Here is an 18390-nt window from a genome sequence, read left to right on the forward strand (position 1 = left end):
CTTGCTCCCAACAGCTTGGGCAGAGATGGACGCTAACAAGACCCCAAATTGGCAACGATGGTTGCCAAGGCCTTGTTTAGATCACCTCCAAATTCCAAGTTTTTTCACTCTCTCTCCATCACATCAATTGTTAGCCGCTTGCATGGAGTATTAAATGTAGGTAAAAAAAATAACTAATTACACAGTTTAGTTGGAAATCACGAGATGAATCTTTTGAGCTTAGTTGGTCCACGATTGGACAATATTTACCAAATAAGACGAAAGTGCTACTATTTATCAGGTTAATATTTTTTGCAATCTAAACATGACCCAAGTTGACACGAGATGAAAATTCATCAATACTTTATTGAGCAAGCGGTTGAGAGCTCCCCAGCCGGAGAACAACCATGTCGTCGTCTACTCCAGCTGAAGATCCTGCCTGAGCAAGCGAGCAGAGGGCCGGACTGATGAACGGAAACCAACTATTCATGTTTGGTCACCTTGTTCCAGGTAGGATAACGATTATATGGCTACCAATCAGCCATTCTTCGGATACCAAAAATGCTATTTTCACTTGGGCTGCAAAAAACTGAAAACATCAATTGTTGATATACAGCCTTGGATTTAGCATTATGTGCACATGTGAGCTCGTGTTCCATGGCCTGTCCTATGAACAGTCAAAACAGCAATCCTTGATGGCAGGAACTTGAAACCGACCACAATGATTAAGTGATCCAGATCAGTGGAACCAATCACCTGTGCAGGTGATGAATTACGCAAAATTACAACTACAAGGAAATAAAATCATCAACAGATGACATGAGGTAAATCGCTGACAAAAACTATTCCTCTGGAGCTGTATGTCAATCAATTGACAAAAAACATAGTTTGTGTGACAGTGAGAAATTTTGGGCAAATGATAGAGAAAATAGTCAAATATTCTCATGCAAAACAGGAACATCACTAACACAAAAGAGCGGTATCAGAAGTCGATTATGATGGGTAGATTCATAGGTTATACTCCCATTAGCAATGGTATAGGTAAATGCAAAATTTTATGTCAATTGCTTCAACTCTACAAAGAAATTACAGGAGAAAACAACCAATTTGATGGTTGCAAAACTGAGATATAAACATATGCTGATATGCTCACACCACCCCACTACCATTCCACTAAGGCAGCAAAAGCTGTTCAGATTATCTACCTCAAACTAAACAAGAAAGGAAAACAGTGGCTTCTATATCCAAACGTGCTCCCTGCGGTACTCTCTTACAATGACTGGTACACTAGTAGGTGGGAGCTGCGAGAACAAAAAAAGTCATCAATTCAATGGACCAAATGGCAGAGTTCAATTGAAATATTGCAAAATATGAAAGATATTTTATAACTGGCTCTGTGATAAGACATCCAAACCTAATTAATGAGTCAGAAAGGTTATGGCCTTATGAGGGAAAAAGCATCCAAAGATGCAAGAAATAGGCAGCCTTTTACAAGGGAACAGAGAAAAAAGAAACAACCTGTGCTTGCTAAATAGACTGCTAATGCTTTTATAATGGGGGAACACCGACTAATGAAAGTAACTAGATACAAATCGTTCTCCACATCATAGTCTTGTCATCATTCATGCAGTATGAAGCCATACATCACTGAGCACAATAGTCCTTCTATGGTCCTGTTTGGATCCATTAGTTACTAATAGTTAGCTAGCTAATAGCTCATAGCTAATATTAGCTAGTTACTCCCTCCATTCCAAATTATAAGTCACTCTAACTTACTTGGAGAGACAAAACATCTCAAGTTTGACCAAAATTATAGAGAGGATTACACAGATTTATGACATCAAATAGGTATACTATGAAAATATAAATAAAGAATCTAATGATACTTATTTGGTACCACAAATGTTATTATTTTATTATATAAATTCGGTCAAATTGAGATGCTTTGACTCTCCAAGAAAGTTGGACTTATAATTTGGGATGGAGGGAGTAACTATTAGCTGCTATTAGCTGGTTTGCCTCAACTAGTGAGATAGTTGTTAGTTGGTATTCAGCTTGGGCCTGTTCAAAGGAGCTAATTATTAGCAACTAACTATTAGCTCTATGGATCCAAACAGGTCTTATTATATCAATATTTTCAAAATGTAAGGGGAAAACACATTGCCTCAGCAAGTAAACGTACTGAAACTATACAGAATATGTGTGTTTGTATGCAGCAGATTAACTGAAACTCAAACATATGATTATATATTTCATAATGGCGTGACTTTTAATGTGGGGTTCATAGTTCATCTATATGATGCACATACCGTACAGCACTAGATAATACTATCAACTAACAACTAATTATTAGCAAGTAAAAACAAACAGTTTGACAATATAATGGGAACGAGGAAGATCTGTTAGGGTATGTGCAATGCAAGTGCACTTAAAGAGATGCTTAAGGTGAGAGAATAAATAAACATCTATGAAACAGCCTTAGCTTACAATGATAGATTTGTTTAATAATGCCTAGATAGCTAAGAGCAAGGTTAAGCATTGAAACTGCAATATAGATCATCTATGCCTTAAACATTTTACACACTAATTTTAAGCGCCTCGGTGCTTTAAGCCGGTGCAAGTGTCGGGGCTTGCCCGAGCGTCTCAGGCTGCATGCAAGCACCCAGACTTACATGTCCTGCCCTCCACCATGGCAAACAGATATGCAACTAAAGGTAAGCGCCCAGCATTGTATGCGGCATTAGTGATTTGACTGATATTATGGGGTTGTGTTCCTCATTGCAAAAGCATAGACAAATTGGCAGCTCAAAGCTGTAAAATCAAAGTGGAAATATCCCCTTTGTAGTTAACAACATGTTCAGTATATGGTAAAAGAATGTCGCACTTAACTGTTAGAAGCATTGAGCAATTAGAATAAATGTAATATGATTTGCTTGTAATTATAAGCACAAAGAGTCAAGTGAGAAGATGAAGCACGTCTTACCATTCCATAATCTGTTATGAGCATTGAAACATAATCGGAAGGGGTGATATCATACCTGCAGGTGCACGAAAATGATTTGATTAGATGCAAATTAACAAAGGAATCATGAACTATAACACCTGCAGGAAACAATGCACATACTTAAGATTCAGAAGGTGAAGATTTTCGTTCTCAGCCCAGTTTTTGAGATGGCTCAAACTTTCATCCCTAGGAACTCTTGAAATAGCATCTGGGTCACCTGAGTAGATATCATATCATGTCTTGTGTGGTTCCTTAACAGGAGACTAAACAAATAACTTACAGTAAGAAGAGCAACAATAACATACCAAGTTCATTAAAGCATATAGAATCGAGTTGAACCCTCTCATGAAACTTGTATGCCTCACAGCACACTAGAACAGGAACTCCAAAAGCATGTGCAACCATAGCAACCGAAGCTGTCCCAACTCTGGAGTAGACAGTACCATTTGATAGTACTGAAGAGGCGCCCAAAAACACTCTTGTAACCTCCTGCATGATGTATGATACAGCATTTATGTGTGTATATGTGCAACTGATACCCTTTGCAACTAATCGGCGCAACAATCTTTGTCCCTCATGGTTTGGACGAGAATCTACCACCACAACACGAAACTTCTTTCCAAGTTCATGAGCATGGTCAAAAATCATTTCAACAACAGAGGCTGACCCAAATGTCAATAGGACATCGTCATCTCTGATTTTTGTGACAGCATGACTAACAATGACCTTATCTGCAACTATTATCTTCTCATTTATAAAGCGATCAATGTCAGATTGAAGACTAACTTTAGCTTCAGACTCTGACAATGCAAGTGGTAGCTTGGTAATCCTGTTCTTCAAAAATCTAATAGCGTTGCCCATGCTGATTGAAAGAGGCCTGCACTCAATGAGAAATGACACATAGCTACTGATTTTAGCAGTAAGATCCCTATTCAGAATTTTTTCAGCAGGCATGGAGTAATCATTTATTGCCTCTCTGAATGCAAGAAGCATTGCTATACAGCGAGCATTGCCACCCGATATGTCACCAGACAGATACTGAAGTCCAACCTGAAATGTAACACAGGGGACATAAGATACTTGGTGTTCACCATATGACAATAAACCGTTTACCAGATAAGTACCCTCTACTCAAAGACACATGAAAAGAAAAAGAAAATTCTGTTTACACCTATCCATTTTATGTGAATTGTGCTGCCCACAGAATCAGTAATATAACATGAAACAAATCACGATTTTAGGTAGATCAATATAACCATTATTTTAAAATTTATTTCAAGAGAACTAAGCACCTTGGCTACCCCCCCCCCCCCCCCCCCCCCCCCCCCCACCCCACCCCCACACCCTTCTCTCTAAAATAAGAATAATGGTAGGTTTCTTTTACAGTACATTGGCAACATGGTAGCTAATAATTACCTTGTACACAGAAGGATGCATTAGATCAGGTTGAAGAAATTTTGACTCAAGGTCAGGAAGTTGAGTGCCATGTGCATATTGAGGCAGATGTCTGAACAGTTCGACCCTGTTTCGAGCTTCTGATTGGCTAACAACTGAACGCTTCTTTGCTTTCACCACCCGATGTGCATCATCAAATTGCATACGGGGTTGAGGAATATCTTTCTTTCTATCTTTGTCAGGTGGGCGTTCACCAGTCTTCTTATCAGAAGCAACTGGAGGGTTAACTTGGTTCACAACTTTCTTCAGAGATGTCTTTGCTGTCTTGGGTTGCTTTGATATTTTGGTGCTAGCATCAGAAGCCATGGCTGTTGGTTTTAAACCTGCAATTTTTCACAGAGACATAAAGTTTGTGTCTGCAGACAGGTCAGGTGAGTCACTGTGAATGATGCCAAATGCAAACACAGACACTGCCCTTCCATCTAAAATGAAACTACTCATTCTTTTCTTTCAAGCAAAAGACTTAGTTTCACTTTAGATTTCCTTGATAAGATGGTCTGGGGGTTGAGTGTTCTTACTCACTCCCCTTTTAAAAATATACGTGGGGTTCTTATATTCACCGAGACAATGTCAAGAATGAAAGTAGATCAACTACCTGCCTCCTTGGCAGCAGCTTTGGCAGCACGCTGAGACTCCTGAATGGCACGTCTCTCTGCTTTAGAAAGCTTTGGTTTCTGTGCAACTGAAGTTGGAGCATGTTCATTCTTTGTTTCAGTAAGATCTCGCTTGTTTGGTTCTGAAATAAATAACAGAAGAAAATTGTGCAATAAATAACCACAGAAAAGCAATTCTTCAAATGAATGCTGATAGACATAGTGTGCTGTTTCCATGCTTTAGAAAGCATGAAAATTGTTAACAAATACTACATGTTAAACCAAAGCGAGTGATCCTACAATGTGAGCCATTTTGCACAATCTGAATTGCACATGAACAAACACAATACGTATATCTAAAACATAACTAATGATTCACAGTATGGCCTTGATAGCTACCAGCAGTGATTTTGCTAATAGCCTAATACAGTCACCATGATTCATGAAAACAGAATCATTGCTGAATCATGCACGCGGAATTGAGTTTCACTACCTATACAACGAATGCATTTTTGACTTTAATGTCCATTCTTAACATGATCCTGGTTTGCCTAATATACTTCTGGTCTGGCCAACAGCGAACAACGACTATATGGGTCAGCATGAAGCAACAATCTCTCAGTTGGCTAATAAATTACTGCAGTGTTTGGTTTGCAGAATGGGATGATCCATCATCTTACAATTCCTAACTCTTTTGTTTGGTTTGGGAGTGGAATGGGTTGATGCATCACCACCTACCTGCTCGCACAGATATACCGTATACTCCTCCATCTACACGGGGGATTTTGATCAGTGCTTATTTGTGATATGCCTGCTCCCTTGACAGTATTCCCAGCAATACAGCTATGCCTAATTACAAAATTTCACAACTATAGATAGGATAGAGTCCAATTTTCTGACTACTAGGTATATTCAGCTACTAGAGTCATGGAGCTGTCGCGCATGGCTGTGAGCGACAGAAGCCACAGAAAACCTGTATGTAGAGTTGTAGACTGCAAAGCTGAGAAAGCACGTACCTGGCAATGCGGGCGGGGGTGGGCGCGCCCAGGACACGTCGATGTCGTCGTCGTCGGCGTAGTCTTCAAGGTCGGAGACCACCTCGAGGAGATACGAGGAGGCCGGGGGCGGGGATGAAGGCATGAGGGACTCAGACGCGGGGGCGGGGACGGGGATGAGCGGGGGCGGGATCATGACGGGGGAGAGGCCGTCGGACGCGGTCGGCGACGCGGCCGCGGGCGCCACGGGCCCCCGCGCGGGCTCGGTGGCCGTGACGAAGCCCACCTGGCGGAACCGCGGCTCCACCCCGCCCGACGCGGCGCGCGACGGCGGCGCGCGGCGGATGTCCATCGGTTCGGGGCGGCGGCGAGGGCTGGGATTCGCGAGTTCGCGCACGCGAAGACTTGAGAGACGCGACGCGGAGGGACAAACTCGGAGGCGACGGATCGTGCGCGGGCTGGGCCGTGTGCGGTGGATTACTCTAAGAGGCCCAGTAGTGCGACGATGCGGATAATCCGAAGGAAGGCCCTAAAGCTTTCTGCTTTGATTCTTCAAGTGGTGGGCTCAGGCCCTCAGATGATTAATTCCCTTGGACCTCCTGGTGCGAGCGCAGAGGCCGGGCCAAACCACGCGTCGGAGTTCCGGCCCATTATTGGAGTTGTAGTGGCATGGGATTGATGATGTGCATCACGCCTCGTGCATAAATTTTTGGAACAGTGCTCTTGTCGTAAGTACAACCTACCCAGCAAGTTGTGGTTCATCTGTGTGCGGCACGCACAGTTTGCAACAAAAAAAAAAAATGGAACAGAGTCCAATTTATCTTCCTCAACTATCGCAGTGTTCGATTTTTCTCTCTGATCGATCTACGGAATTAGTTTTTTAAATCCCTCTCAACTTTTCAAAAATCGTTCACTTTTACACCCTTTGCTTATATATGTTGGTCGAACTTAAGATTAAACAAGATTTCTTTTCTTTTAGGATGGAGGGAGCAGCTCCACACCAATTATGAGAGCAGCAGCTGTAGAGCTGCTAGCACATGAACTGAATGGAGACAGGAAGTGAATGCTGCCTGAAGAATGTACAGTGCCATTTGGCATGTATAATTGGCGCACCGTCGCACGAACAGTTTATACACTGCAGGGTGGATGGCTGGCTGGCTCTACGTGCACCATATCATTGCGTGTGTGTGCATGGCCCATGCATGCATCAATGCGTGTGCCACTGTACGTGCACGCAGCAATGTGATGTGGCACACGCTGGCACGCAGTAGCTAGCATCAGGGCCGGCCGGCAGCGCTAGCTATAACCTGCGCCCTGCAGGTGTGCCAATCATCAGCTGCAATCTAGGACGACGACGACCTGGCGCGAATGCATATGCGTTGTACGATGCACGCAGGACCATTATTCTATCTATCCAATATGCATGCATGCATATGCCCCATGTTGTACAAACTGCCTGCTATTAGTAGCTAGGTGCACCTGCTGAATGCTGCAGGACGGGTCATGCATGGCCATCACGCGTACGATGCATGCAGTAGTGCTCAGCATGTCACGCTACACACAGCGAGGTGAGATCCAATATAATAACCGATAATCTAGCCTACGACGTACGTGTTGAGGACGTATACACCTAGCTAGATAGGATGACTAGGACGTACGATACGACAAACCTAGTTGGCAACAGTGGCAGCCTTGCATGCCAGTCAATGATCGGTGTACTACACAAGTAGCATGCTGCATGCATGTACGTCAAGCTAGGCTGAGCAGCATGCATCCATATAGGACTTTATGAGACTGTTCGCTTGCTCGTATACGATCGTGGATTATAAGTTGAAATAGTATTTTTCTCTCACACCAAACTAACTGGCAGTAAATAATCCACGATCATTTACGACGAAACGAACAGGCTGTATATTTCGTTAAACTATCTAGTCCTAGAACCTAGATAGATATAGAGATACATAGATCTCTCCAAAATGAAACAACTAACTCTTCTCTTGATTGCCCAGGCCTGCGCCGGGACCATTCTTTAGCAAAACTATCTGGTCGTCGTCGTCTACGGTGACGCCTCACGCGTAATTAGTGTCAGTATAAGTCACGCGCGTGCATGGTGATTTATCAGCTAACCATCTTATTTGTAGTTACGGAGTATACTACCCAATTGCTTTCAGTCACAAAATGACTATATATCACACTGGAGTGAGTGCTCATGTGACGCTAGCTAATGTGACTATGTATGAGGCCCCAGCCAACAGATCGACCGATCACTTTCAGACAGCCTTCGTGTATCCTTTCTTTTGTTCATGCCATATTGAAAATTTTTGCCCGTACGTTTTTCAACCGGACAAAACGTACATACGCCTCTTTTGAAACAAGGTGGCACGGCCATTTGATGGCTACTTTGCACTTACTTGTTGCATGGTTGGTTAATTCTTCGTTAACTTTTGCCCATTTGATACCTGCTACGTCCAAAGTCGTTTTTACCAAACCCTAGCTAGTTACATTATACTCCTAGGGGCCGTTTGGCAGGGCTCCGCGAGCGGTTCCGGCTCCGGCTCCTGCCGAAGCCCTGCCAAACACCGATGAGTAAACCAGCTCCGATGCCGAAGCCGCAAGGGAGCTGGAGCATTTTTTGTGCAGTGCGGACGGAGCCCCAAAACCGAGCTTCTCCTGGCTCCTCGTCCATCCGCGAGTGAAAAGACATGGAGGCCACGACATCTTATCCCTTCCCCTCTTTTCCTCCGTACGCAGACACCACACGACGCGCTCAGCGTGACCGCGAGAGAGGAGGCGACCGCGAGAGAGGTCGCGACCACGCGCTAGGGTTCCGATGAACCAGCTGCGGCGTCCGGCGGCCGGCGGGCGGAGCACGCACACGAGTGGATCTGGCGGCCCTGGTGCTCCAGCAGCCGGCGCGAGGATGGCCGCGGCCCGGACCGGCGGATCGGAAACTGCCGCCACCGGCCTGGCCGCTGCCGGGAACGCCTCCATGTCGGGCGGCCTGGGCGATGGGTTCCCAGACTGGTTCAATGGCGAGGCGTCCACCGCACTAGGCTCGGATTGGCTGTCGTTTGAGATTGGTGCCACCCATGCCGAAGAGGAAAGTGCTCCGGCCCCAGTGTAGACCACGCCGTCAACTCGCCGCCGGGGAGGTGGGCGCACTGGGAGGAGAACAAGGCCGCCGGTTCAAACAAGCACTCCTGCTGTCGACACTGAGGCTAGGTGAGATATGCTTTAGTTGCTCAACTATGATTTTGTTCATGTAATGAATTGTCCTGTGATTTTGTTTATGCAATGAATTGTCCTGTGATATGCATAAAAATGATCTGTTAGGATTTGTGATGCTGGATTATCATGCTATGATGGAAGGAAATATATTATTGTCATGCATTCCCGTGTATGTACTGTCCTATTTTGATTGGATAGTTCTTTGCTAACCTTGTAAGTTCTTTGCTCAGCATGGCTGACTGGACGGATGAAAATGTTAGGATAGTTTGTGAGCTTTTTGCCGAACAAGTAGAGATTGGAAATCGTTCAAGTACTCATTTGAACAAAGCTGGTTTCACAAATGTGATCCAAAAGTTCAAACAGAGGACATGAATTCTGTACACAAGAAAGCAGTTTAAAAATAAATGGGACAAGTTGAAAGTTGAGTATGGTATTTGGAAGAAATTGGTTGATAGGCAGACCGGTATTGGATGGGATGAAAGTGGCAAGAATATTGACATGCCTGAAGAATGGTGGAAGAAGATGGCAAATGTAAGTTCAAATAAATTTGCATGTACTTCCATTGCAGGCTGTATATTTTGAAACCTCTATATTTTGTGTTTCCATTGTAATTGAAACCAGTATATTTGTGGTGTTTCCATTGCAGGCTGTCAAGGGATCAGGACGTTTTCGATATAAAGGCCTTCAAAATGAGGACAACCTGAGCATAATGTTTGAAGACCTTCGTAACACGGGTGACGACCATTGGGGTCCCTCTAGCGGTGTAGCACCATCACAGGCTATACCTTTGGATGATGATGATAAAGATGAGGGCGAGAATGAAAATGATAGTGACCCTGATGAAGTAACACCAAGTGCCAGACCCAAAAGAGGTAAATCTCAAGGTAATGCAAAGGGAAAGAAAACAAAGACTAGTGGCGGCCAGTGGTTTCAGGAACAAATGGGCAAACTTGTTGAGATGAATGAAAGAACAACCGCATCTTGTGAGTCTATTGCTAGGGGAGAGGACAAATCTGGTTCAACCATCCAGGAGGTCATGGCATTAGTGAAGGGTTGCGGTGCTAAGCCAGGTTCAAATGAGCATTTTATTGCCACTGTAGTCTTCACCAAGAAGGCTGAACGGGAGATGTTTATGACATTAGACACTCCAGAGGAAAGATTTGATTGGTTGCAGAAAAAGCATGAGTGGATGACTAGAAATGATGTGTCTAATAAGTAGATCTTGTTTAGCCCCAACCTTGTATCCTTTATGTGAGACTTTAATTTATTGTTCTTGTTTGAGACATATTTTATTTGGCTGTGTTGTATGAGACCATTTATTTGGTTGTGTGTATGAGACCATTTATTTGCTGCTGTTATTATAATAAAAATTGTGGTCCTCTCTCTATTTATTGGTACTTATTGAAGTGTGTTTGTGTGGTAAACAGATCTGAAACTGCAGATAATGATATGAATGACAGTGGGAGTAATGAGGATGATGATGACTGCAAAATAAAGGCTTTGAGAGTGTTGCAGTCTGCTCAAAACAATATTTTCTGTACTGCACTTCTTCTCAGCAAGTATTATTTGACATACCTTCATAAGAATGAGCCAAGAATAGCTGGACATACTGGATATGCTAAGGTACTGGAAATTTTGCAAACTCCAAATGGGAGCCATAAGATGTTCAGAATGCAGACTGCATTATTTTACAACTTGCATGAATTGTTGGTGAGTACTTATGGTCTGAAATCATCCATTCATATGAACTCTATTGAAGCACTTGCTATGTTTCTTATGGCATGTGGCCATGGATGGTCCAATGGTGCTACACAGTATGTCTTCAACCATTCTGGAGAGACAATTAGTAGGAAATTTGAAGACATATTGCACTGTATGGTGGCAATGTGTGAGAAGTCGCAAAGCAACACAAAATGTCCTTGCTGTGGTTGATTTTGACCTACGGTTCACCTATGCCTCTATTGGACAACCTGGGTCCATGCATGACACAAGTGTGCTCTTTCATGCTTTAACCAAGGATCAAGACAAATTTCCACACCCCCCTCAAGGTATGAATGCCTAGGATGCTATTGACAAATTTGACACAACCTGCTATATGGTAATATATTAATATGTCTTCTTTTTCACTTGTGTGCTTAGGCAAATATTATCATGTTGATGCTGGATACCCAAATCGCCTTGGTTACTTGTCACCATACAAGGGGGAAAGGTACTATATTCCGGATTGGAGGAGGGGTCCTGCTCCAAGTGGCCAGCAAGAGCTCTACAACCATTTGCATTCAAGCATTCGCAATGCGGTAGAACGTACATTCGGTGTGTGGAAAATGAAGTGGAGAATCCTTATCAAGATGCCGAGTTACCCAATGGAAAAGCAAAAGATGATTGTTGCGGCAACCATGTGTCTACACAACTACATTCGTGAGACCAATGTGGTAGATAGAGATTTCCACAAATGTGATCGAAATCCAGACTACATACCAACCATACCTTCTAGATACGCAAGACATTCAAATCCATCAGATACATCAACTACTGCATCCAATGATCGAAACATGGACAGATTTTGGGATGACATTGCAAGAGCAATTTTCCTTTCTAGATCATCATGATCATGTAGTTTGATGATATTTCAATATCATTCCTACTTTTGTAAATGTTATTGTAGTCTAACGAACACTATTAGTAGGTAACGTTATTTTACATGTTATCCTTGTTAATTTTGGTCAGTCGTTTGACAAAGTGACATCAAGGATCATATGTACAACCAAGTTAAAGCAAGGGTAATATGGACATTCACCCTCTTCCATCCATTCTACAAAAACAGAAGGAGCCGTTTTGCCAAACGTTTTCCAGGACGGCTTCAGCTCCTCCAGAGGAGCTGCTCCTTTAGAGGAGCCAGAGCCGGAGCCATTTTCAGAGGAGCCACAGCCCTGCCAAACAGGCCCCTAGTACGATACACGGTTTGTTCAGTGCATGACTTGCTCATGATAAACACACATTGTTCTTGCCAGTGGCGGAGCTTGAAGATAATTCAAGAGGGAGCCAATATTATTAAAGCTTTTATTGGTGTGCAAATCTCTATTAATGTCATTAAGAAATTCAATTGCCACAAGTACATGTAGCTCTGCTACTGGTTCTTGCATTGTGTCCGATGCGTCAGACCAATGATAAATGAAAGTTGCTATATTTCAGGTGCTTATTGAATTTTTAAACATTTTTAGCCAATAATGTTACACAATTAACTAGTATAATTAAAATGCCAACTTAGAAGAGACATTTCACGATTCTTTTTCAATAGCAAAACAACAAGATAAAATTGTATGCTGCCTAAACAACAACAAAAAAACTAGACATCTGAAATACAGGAGAGTTGTATTTCATACGTACACTCCCACATGAAACAAGTGCGTGCATGCTGTCTTATTAAATAGCGCAGGGCTAGCGCCCGGACGTCCGGCCCTAGGCCTATGTCCGGATGCAGCTCCGACGCCTGTAACCGCTTCTCATGGGATGCCCCGGGCCCACGCTCGCATCAGATCATGCGCCAGCAAATCTCACGTCCGGCCGCACTTGACCGATCCTGCGCCAGTGACCGCGTCAGACCATCCACGACTCGATCCCCATCCCGGTTGCGCCCCCGGCGTCAAGCTAGCCCACCACGCTCCTTATTCCCCCACCATGCCACACTCCTCCCCCGCCGTGATGTGCTCCTCCTCTCGTCGCGGCGCCATCCCCGCCACGCCCCTGTCCTATGCCATGCTCTCTGTCTCAGCCGCGCCCCTTCCCCTGTCCTAACATCTCATGTCCCATGCAACATTCGTCTGACCATTGCAACATATGCAATATACTATTGAAACATACTCGTATAGTCATTGCAACATCTCTAGATGAAACACATGAAACATGCCTCTAAAATAGCTGAAACATTTGCAACATACATCTAAAACAGATGAAACATATGGAACATACACTTGAAACATATGTTTGTAGCCATTGCAACATATACAACATTCGATCCTTTGCAACATCAAGATGAAACACATGAAACATACAAATAAAAAACATGAAATATACAGATGAAACACGTGAAACATATGTCTGAAACAACTGAAACACTTGAAATATATACTTGCAACATATGTATATAGCCATTGCAACATATGCAACATACAGATGAAACATTTGAAAACAACTTCTAAAACACACCTGAAAGAAAACATGGCGCCGCCGGTAGCCATGGCCTACCTAGTGGGGAACTAGGGTAGCCAGCAAGAGGCGCTCGGGTATAGTGGAGAGGGGAGGATGGCGGCAGGCAAGTGGCTAGGCGTGGTGAAGAACATCGTGCCGGAGCAGTCATCGTGGACCACGCCGCGTCAACTCGAAGAACTCGACGGCGAATGGTGAGTAGAAGTGGGGAGATATGAAAGCAGTCGGCGACGCTCAGGCGCGGTGCAACATGTAACACCTCTGGTGTTACGAGCTCGCTTAGCACTAAGATTATGGCCAGTGAGAGAGATCTAATAAATATAGCAAGTTACGTAGATGGGCATGCAATTTTAAAATTTGGAGAATAATTATTGTTAGCTAGTATTTTGGGGAGCGCAGAAATCGATTTAAAATTAAATCAACTCTTCTTGGTTAAGTCGGCAAATAAATAAGATTATGTTTAAAATGCTATCTTTGGCGAATTGTATTGTGGAAAATACCTAAAAAAGGTGCTTAAATATTTTGTTCCTATGAGTTAGTATGAAGTATGGACTTATGCGTGATATACTTGTTGGGTAAAGCTATGGGGGTTTAGACCATTTAAAAATTATGACAAAGTGTTAATGGTTGTTTAGTTCAAGCGGGACTCTCGTCCTTTCTAAGTATGTAACGATAATCGACAATGCCATTTCGACATTTAACTTCCTACAAAAATGATTAAGCAATTTTTATATGTTGGAGCACTATTGGTTGCCCCAAGGTGAGCATTCGAGAATGGTGTAGGTTATAGTCATGTTGAGTGTCACGTGGATCTCTGAAAAATTTGCCTAAGTTCATTAGAACGCGCTGCGAGCTCTGTGTCAATGCTCTGTCGCGGATCGGAACTTCGAGGATGAACTCATCTTGGCACGCATGTATCTTCCTCTCGGGTGGGCCTTTTGTTGTGCGGATTGCTCCATTAGATAGCTGATAACATCTGAAAGGATCAAGATGCCCAAGTGGGGGGTGAATTGAGCTAATTCTAAATTTCTTTGTAATAATTAAACCATACGATTAGCCCAATTAACCCCTTGTGCCTAGAAAGTGTTTCTATTGTTCTACCGCACAAAAAGACTTGCAACCTAAGTTCCAATCCTACTCTAGCATGACAATTCTATGAATGTAAAAACAAGTATTGAATTGCTCAAAATAAATGCTCAAAGTAAATGCTCAAATTAAAGAGAAGAAGGAGGAACACGGCGATGTTTTGCCGAGGTATCGGAGAGTCACCACTCCCCACTATTCCTCGTTGGAGCACCCGCGCAAGGGTGTAGCTCCCCCTTGATCCACGCAAGGATCAAGTGCTCTCTATGGGTTGATTCTTTGACACTCCGTCGGGGTGAATCACCCACAACTGCTCACAACTCGAGTTGGGTCATCCACAAGCACCGCCGGATGATCACCAATCTCCCAATCACCACCAAGCCGTCTAGGTGATGGCGATCACCAAGAGTAACAAGCACGAACTCTCACTTGACCACGACAAGCCTAACGAGAAGGGTGGATGCACACTTTGCTACTCTTGATCTCACTAATGAGGGCTCTCTTTGGGATTATCAAATCTCAATCACCTCACTAGGACCTTGCTCTTCTTGGCACTCTCAAAGGTGTTTCTCAGCTGATGAAATGAGCAAAAGTGCCCCCACACATGAATGGAGGAAGTATTTATAACATGGGTTGAAAAACGAACCGTTATGTGCCTCTGCGGGGTGACCGGACGCGTCGGTCAGTTCACCCCGAACTTTAGTGTTTAAAGTGTAACCGGATGCGTCCGGTCGTGATTTTCCCTCTCTGGAACCTTACTGGAGTCGACTGGACGCTGGCCCTCAGCGTCCGGTCACTTCACCTCTCAGCGTCCAGTCACTTCCAGATGACTTCACCTTGATCAAATGAACTGACCAGACTCTGCGCCAGTGTCCGGTCACACCGAAGCCAACGTCCGGTCAGTATTTGACCCTCCATTCACTTCCAACTTTTGAATGTACGTGAATGAAGTTTGCTCCAATGGATCTAAGGGTTTTAGGAGCTACCTAGTGCTAGGTTTAGCAAGTGTGCACCACACCTAACTCACTAGACTCACCTTGGTCAAGCTACCCGTCCATACCCCCCTTAATAGTACGGCCAAAGGAGAAACAAAGTCCTAAACTATTCTAAGTGTCTCTTCAACTCCAATCGACACTTATAACTAGTCCATCCTTAACCTTGTCGTCCATCCTTTGAAAACCAAAATGATTTCCATCGTAGGGGCATGACCACCAAGATAGCCCAATCGATCTCCATTATCATTACCTAACTTAATTGCCTCTACAAAACACACGTTAGTCATAGTAATCACGTATTGTCACTAATCACCGAAACCCAACTAGGGGCCTAGATGCTTTCAATCTCCCCCATTTTGGTGATTGATGACAATACTACCTCGAGTATGTGAAAGAGTTGAGGTTTTTGACATGCTTGGTTCATATAAGCTTTTGACAATAAGAACAAAAGAGTTAGGCAAGCTTATATGACCCAAGCCAACATGATGTACTCAAAAGATATGAAATAAGCATGAGTACAAGTAATAAAGCTCATTCACATCAGAGTGAAACACGGAAGCAAAGCAAATGAGCATAGCACAAGTGATATGACATATAAATAATTCAAAGTAGAAAACACACATGTCATATATCACAATCATGTAGATATCACTATCACATAGATATAGTTTGATGCATAAAAGTAAACACACGAATGCATAATAGTGTATCACACATAAAAACCAAATATAATAGATAGTCTAAGTAAACTAAGCTCCCCCTAGATATGTCGCTCCCCCTAAGACTAACATACTCGATCCCTCTCCCCCTTTTATGCATTAAGACTGTGCACTCCCCACTAGTCCTCGTTGGAAGCGACGCTGAAGCGGTCTGGGTCAGATCAACAACTGGAACTGCTGTAGACTGTGCAGGTATGTCTGGAGCTGCCGGCTCTAATGATGCCACTGAGGAAGGGAGCGTCTCTATAGTCCCGGTAATAGGTGCAACTATTGAAGGACCTGGGACATGCAAATATGGCGGAGTAGGCTACCCTATCAACTCACTGAAGGTCGCTCCAAGACTCCTGGAGACTGAAGTATCTGGCACTAGTAGCGAGGAAGTCTGAGCTGGTGTGAAGCCCGTCTGGAGAGGTGTGAACTGTGGGGCTAACACGGGCGAAGCAAACCACTGGGACACCTGCTCTGTAGGTGAAGCAAACTGTGCTGGTGGCTGTCCCTGACTCTGAAGCCCACTAGGCTATAAAGCTAGAGTCATAGAAGTGGTGGTAGTCTGACCAAGCTAGGGTGAAGGCTGTGGTGGTGGAACCCCAATAGCTATCACTACATGCTACATAAATCCAAGGAGCTGCTGCTGCATGAGGAGCTGCTGCTGATGCATGGCCTGCTGCTGCTACTATATGGCCTGATGCTGCTGCTGAAACTCGTCCTGTCGAGTCTAGAACTGTGCAAAAGTAGCGGCGGTCTCCTGAGCCTGGTGAGCCTGATCCTGTCTCATCCACTCAAGTATGGCAAGTAGAGCGGGGTCTATCTGTGGTGTAGATGGAGCTGAACTGGAGCTACCGGCCTCATGATCATGTCATCGAGGAGGCATATGAGGGATATCGTGGTAGTCCTCATCTAAGCTATCGCTGGGGTCGCTCTCGACCATCCCTTCCTACTGAGCATCAAGCTCCTCCTCCTCTATAGCTGCTATGCCCCTAGTAGTATCATCCTGCTGGGCTGCAGTCTCTAGCACCTCTAGACGATGATGTGGCTGGCTAGGTGCACTCGGTGTACTATGGCGGATCATCTGAGTCAGGTTATATGCAGGAAACTCTGTAGTAGCACCACTATACTCAGCTAGCATCTTAGGTGACCTCACTATAATTGCCCTATGGATCAAGAATGTAATCCAGTGAGCATACGATAGCTGCCTATGACCTCTGAACCCCTCTACAATAGTATCTTCCATCTCTAATAGAAGAAGATCTCAAATATCAAACATTGTCTGCTGCATCAGACAGTTCAGTAACCACAGCTGTATGCGAGTCAAGCCCTCGCGATACCCCATCCTCGGAAGCAGTGTCCTCCTCATAATGGCATCAAGCACTCTAGTAGTGGGAGTAAGATCACTGGGTGTCCTACTAGACTCCTCGCCAAATGGCTCTGTGAAGCAGTGGTGGACTAGATCTGTAGGGGCCACCATCCCGCCATGAGGACGTCTGGGGGGGCGCTGTCTATCCATAGCAAACCTCATGTAGACGGATGGGCTGCTCCTAAAGCCTGAGTATCTCCCTGACCCTAGTGCTCGTCAGCCTGTAATCTCTGCCACTGAATGCAAAGTGTATGAATCTATGCTGCGGGTCAATCTAGAGAGAAGCATAGAACTGATGGACCCAAGATGGAACATATAAGTCTGTCTGTCCAAGTAAATATATTAGCCCTGGTAGATAAGATAGGTAGGGGCGAATGTGCTCTCCAGCTGCTGCTACAATGGTCTCAATGTTACACACCCTCTGAGATCTGAATATGGCCCCACTATTAAGATATGCATTATAGAAATCTTCCTGCAGAGGTGTGTAGAAACCCTCTGAAGCACGCTCATCCCGCCTCGGTGGAAACCACTGCTCAAAATCCATAAATCTGAGCTGCTGAACCTGCTTGGCCGTAGCGGCCCTCAAATCCAAGTGGGTCACTAGGGGCTGACCCTGTGGTCTAGGCGATGGATGTGAACCCCTCCACTGAGTCTTAGACCTCGGAGTGACTGGCACACGGGTACGTCTAGAGCGGCGAAGCTGCGGCTGAGGAGCCTGTTCAGTCTCCACGGCCTGCTCTCCCTCCTGAGTCTGACTCTCATCCAAGACAACTCACCGT

At 44.3% G+C, this 18390-nt stretch overlaps 1 protein-coding gene across 1 annotated transcript; it reads right to left on the reverse strand.

Moving 5' to 3' along the window:
• Positions 1 to 943: 943 nt before the first annotated feature.
• Positions 944 to 6436, reverse strand: LOC136504481 (translation initiation factor eIF2B subunit delta-like). Its single transcript, XM_066499421.1, has 7 exons — positions 6048 to 6436; positions 5034 to 5174; positions 4400 to 4761; positions 3289 to 4033; positions 3104 to 3200; positions 2963 to 3017; positions 944 to 1280 (listed from the first exon to the last, which is right to left on the reverse strand). Exons 1-7 carry the CDS (start codon positions 6376 to 6378, stop codon positions 1218 to 1220), a joined length of 1794 nt encoding a protein of 597 aa, XP_066355518.1. The 5' UTR covers positions 6379 to 6436; the 3' UTR covers positions 944 to 1217.
• Between the last annotated feature and the right edge of the window lie 11954 nt (positions 6437 to 18390).

Source organism: Miscanthus floridulus, chromosome 14 (genome assembly GCF_019320115.1).
Source record: "Miscanthus floridulus cultivar M001 chromosome 14, ASM1932011v1, whole genome shotgun sequence".
Lineage (NCBI taxonomy): Eukaryota > Viridiplantae > Streptophyta > Magnoliopsida > Poales > Poaceae > Miscanthus > Miscanthus floridulus.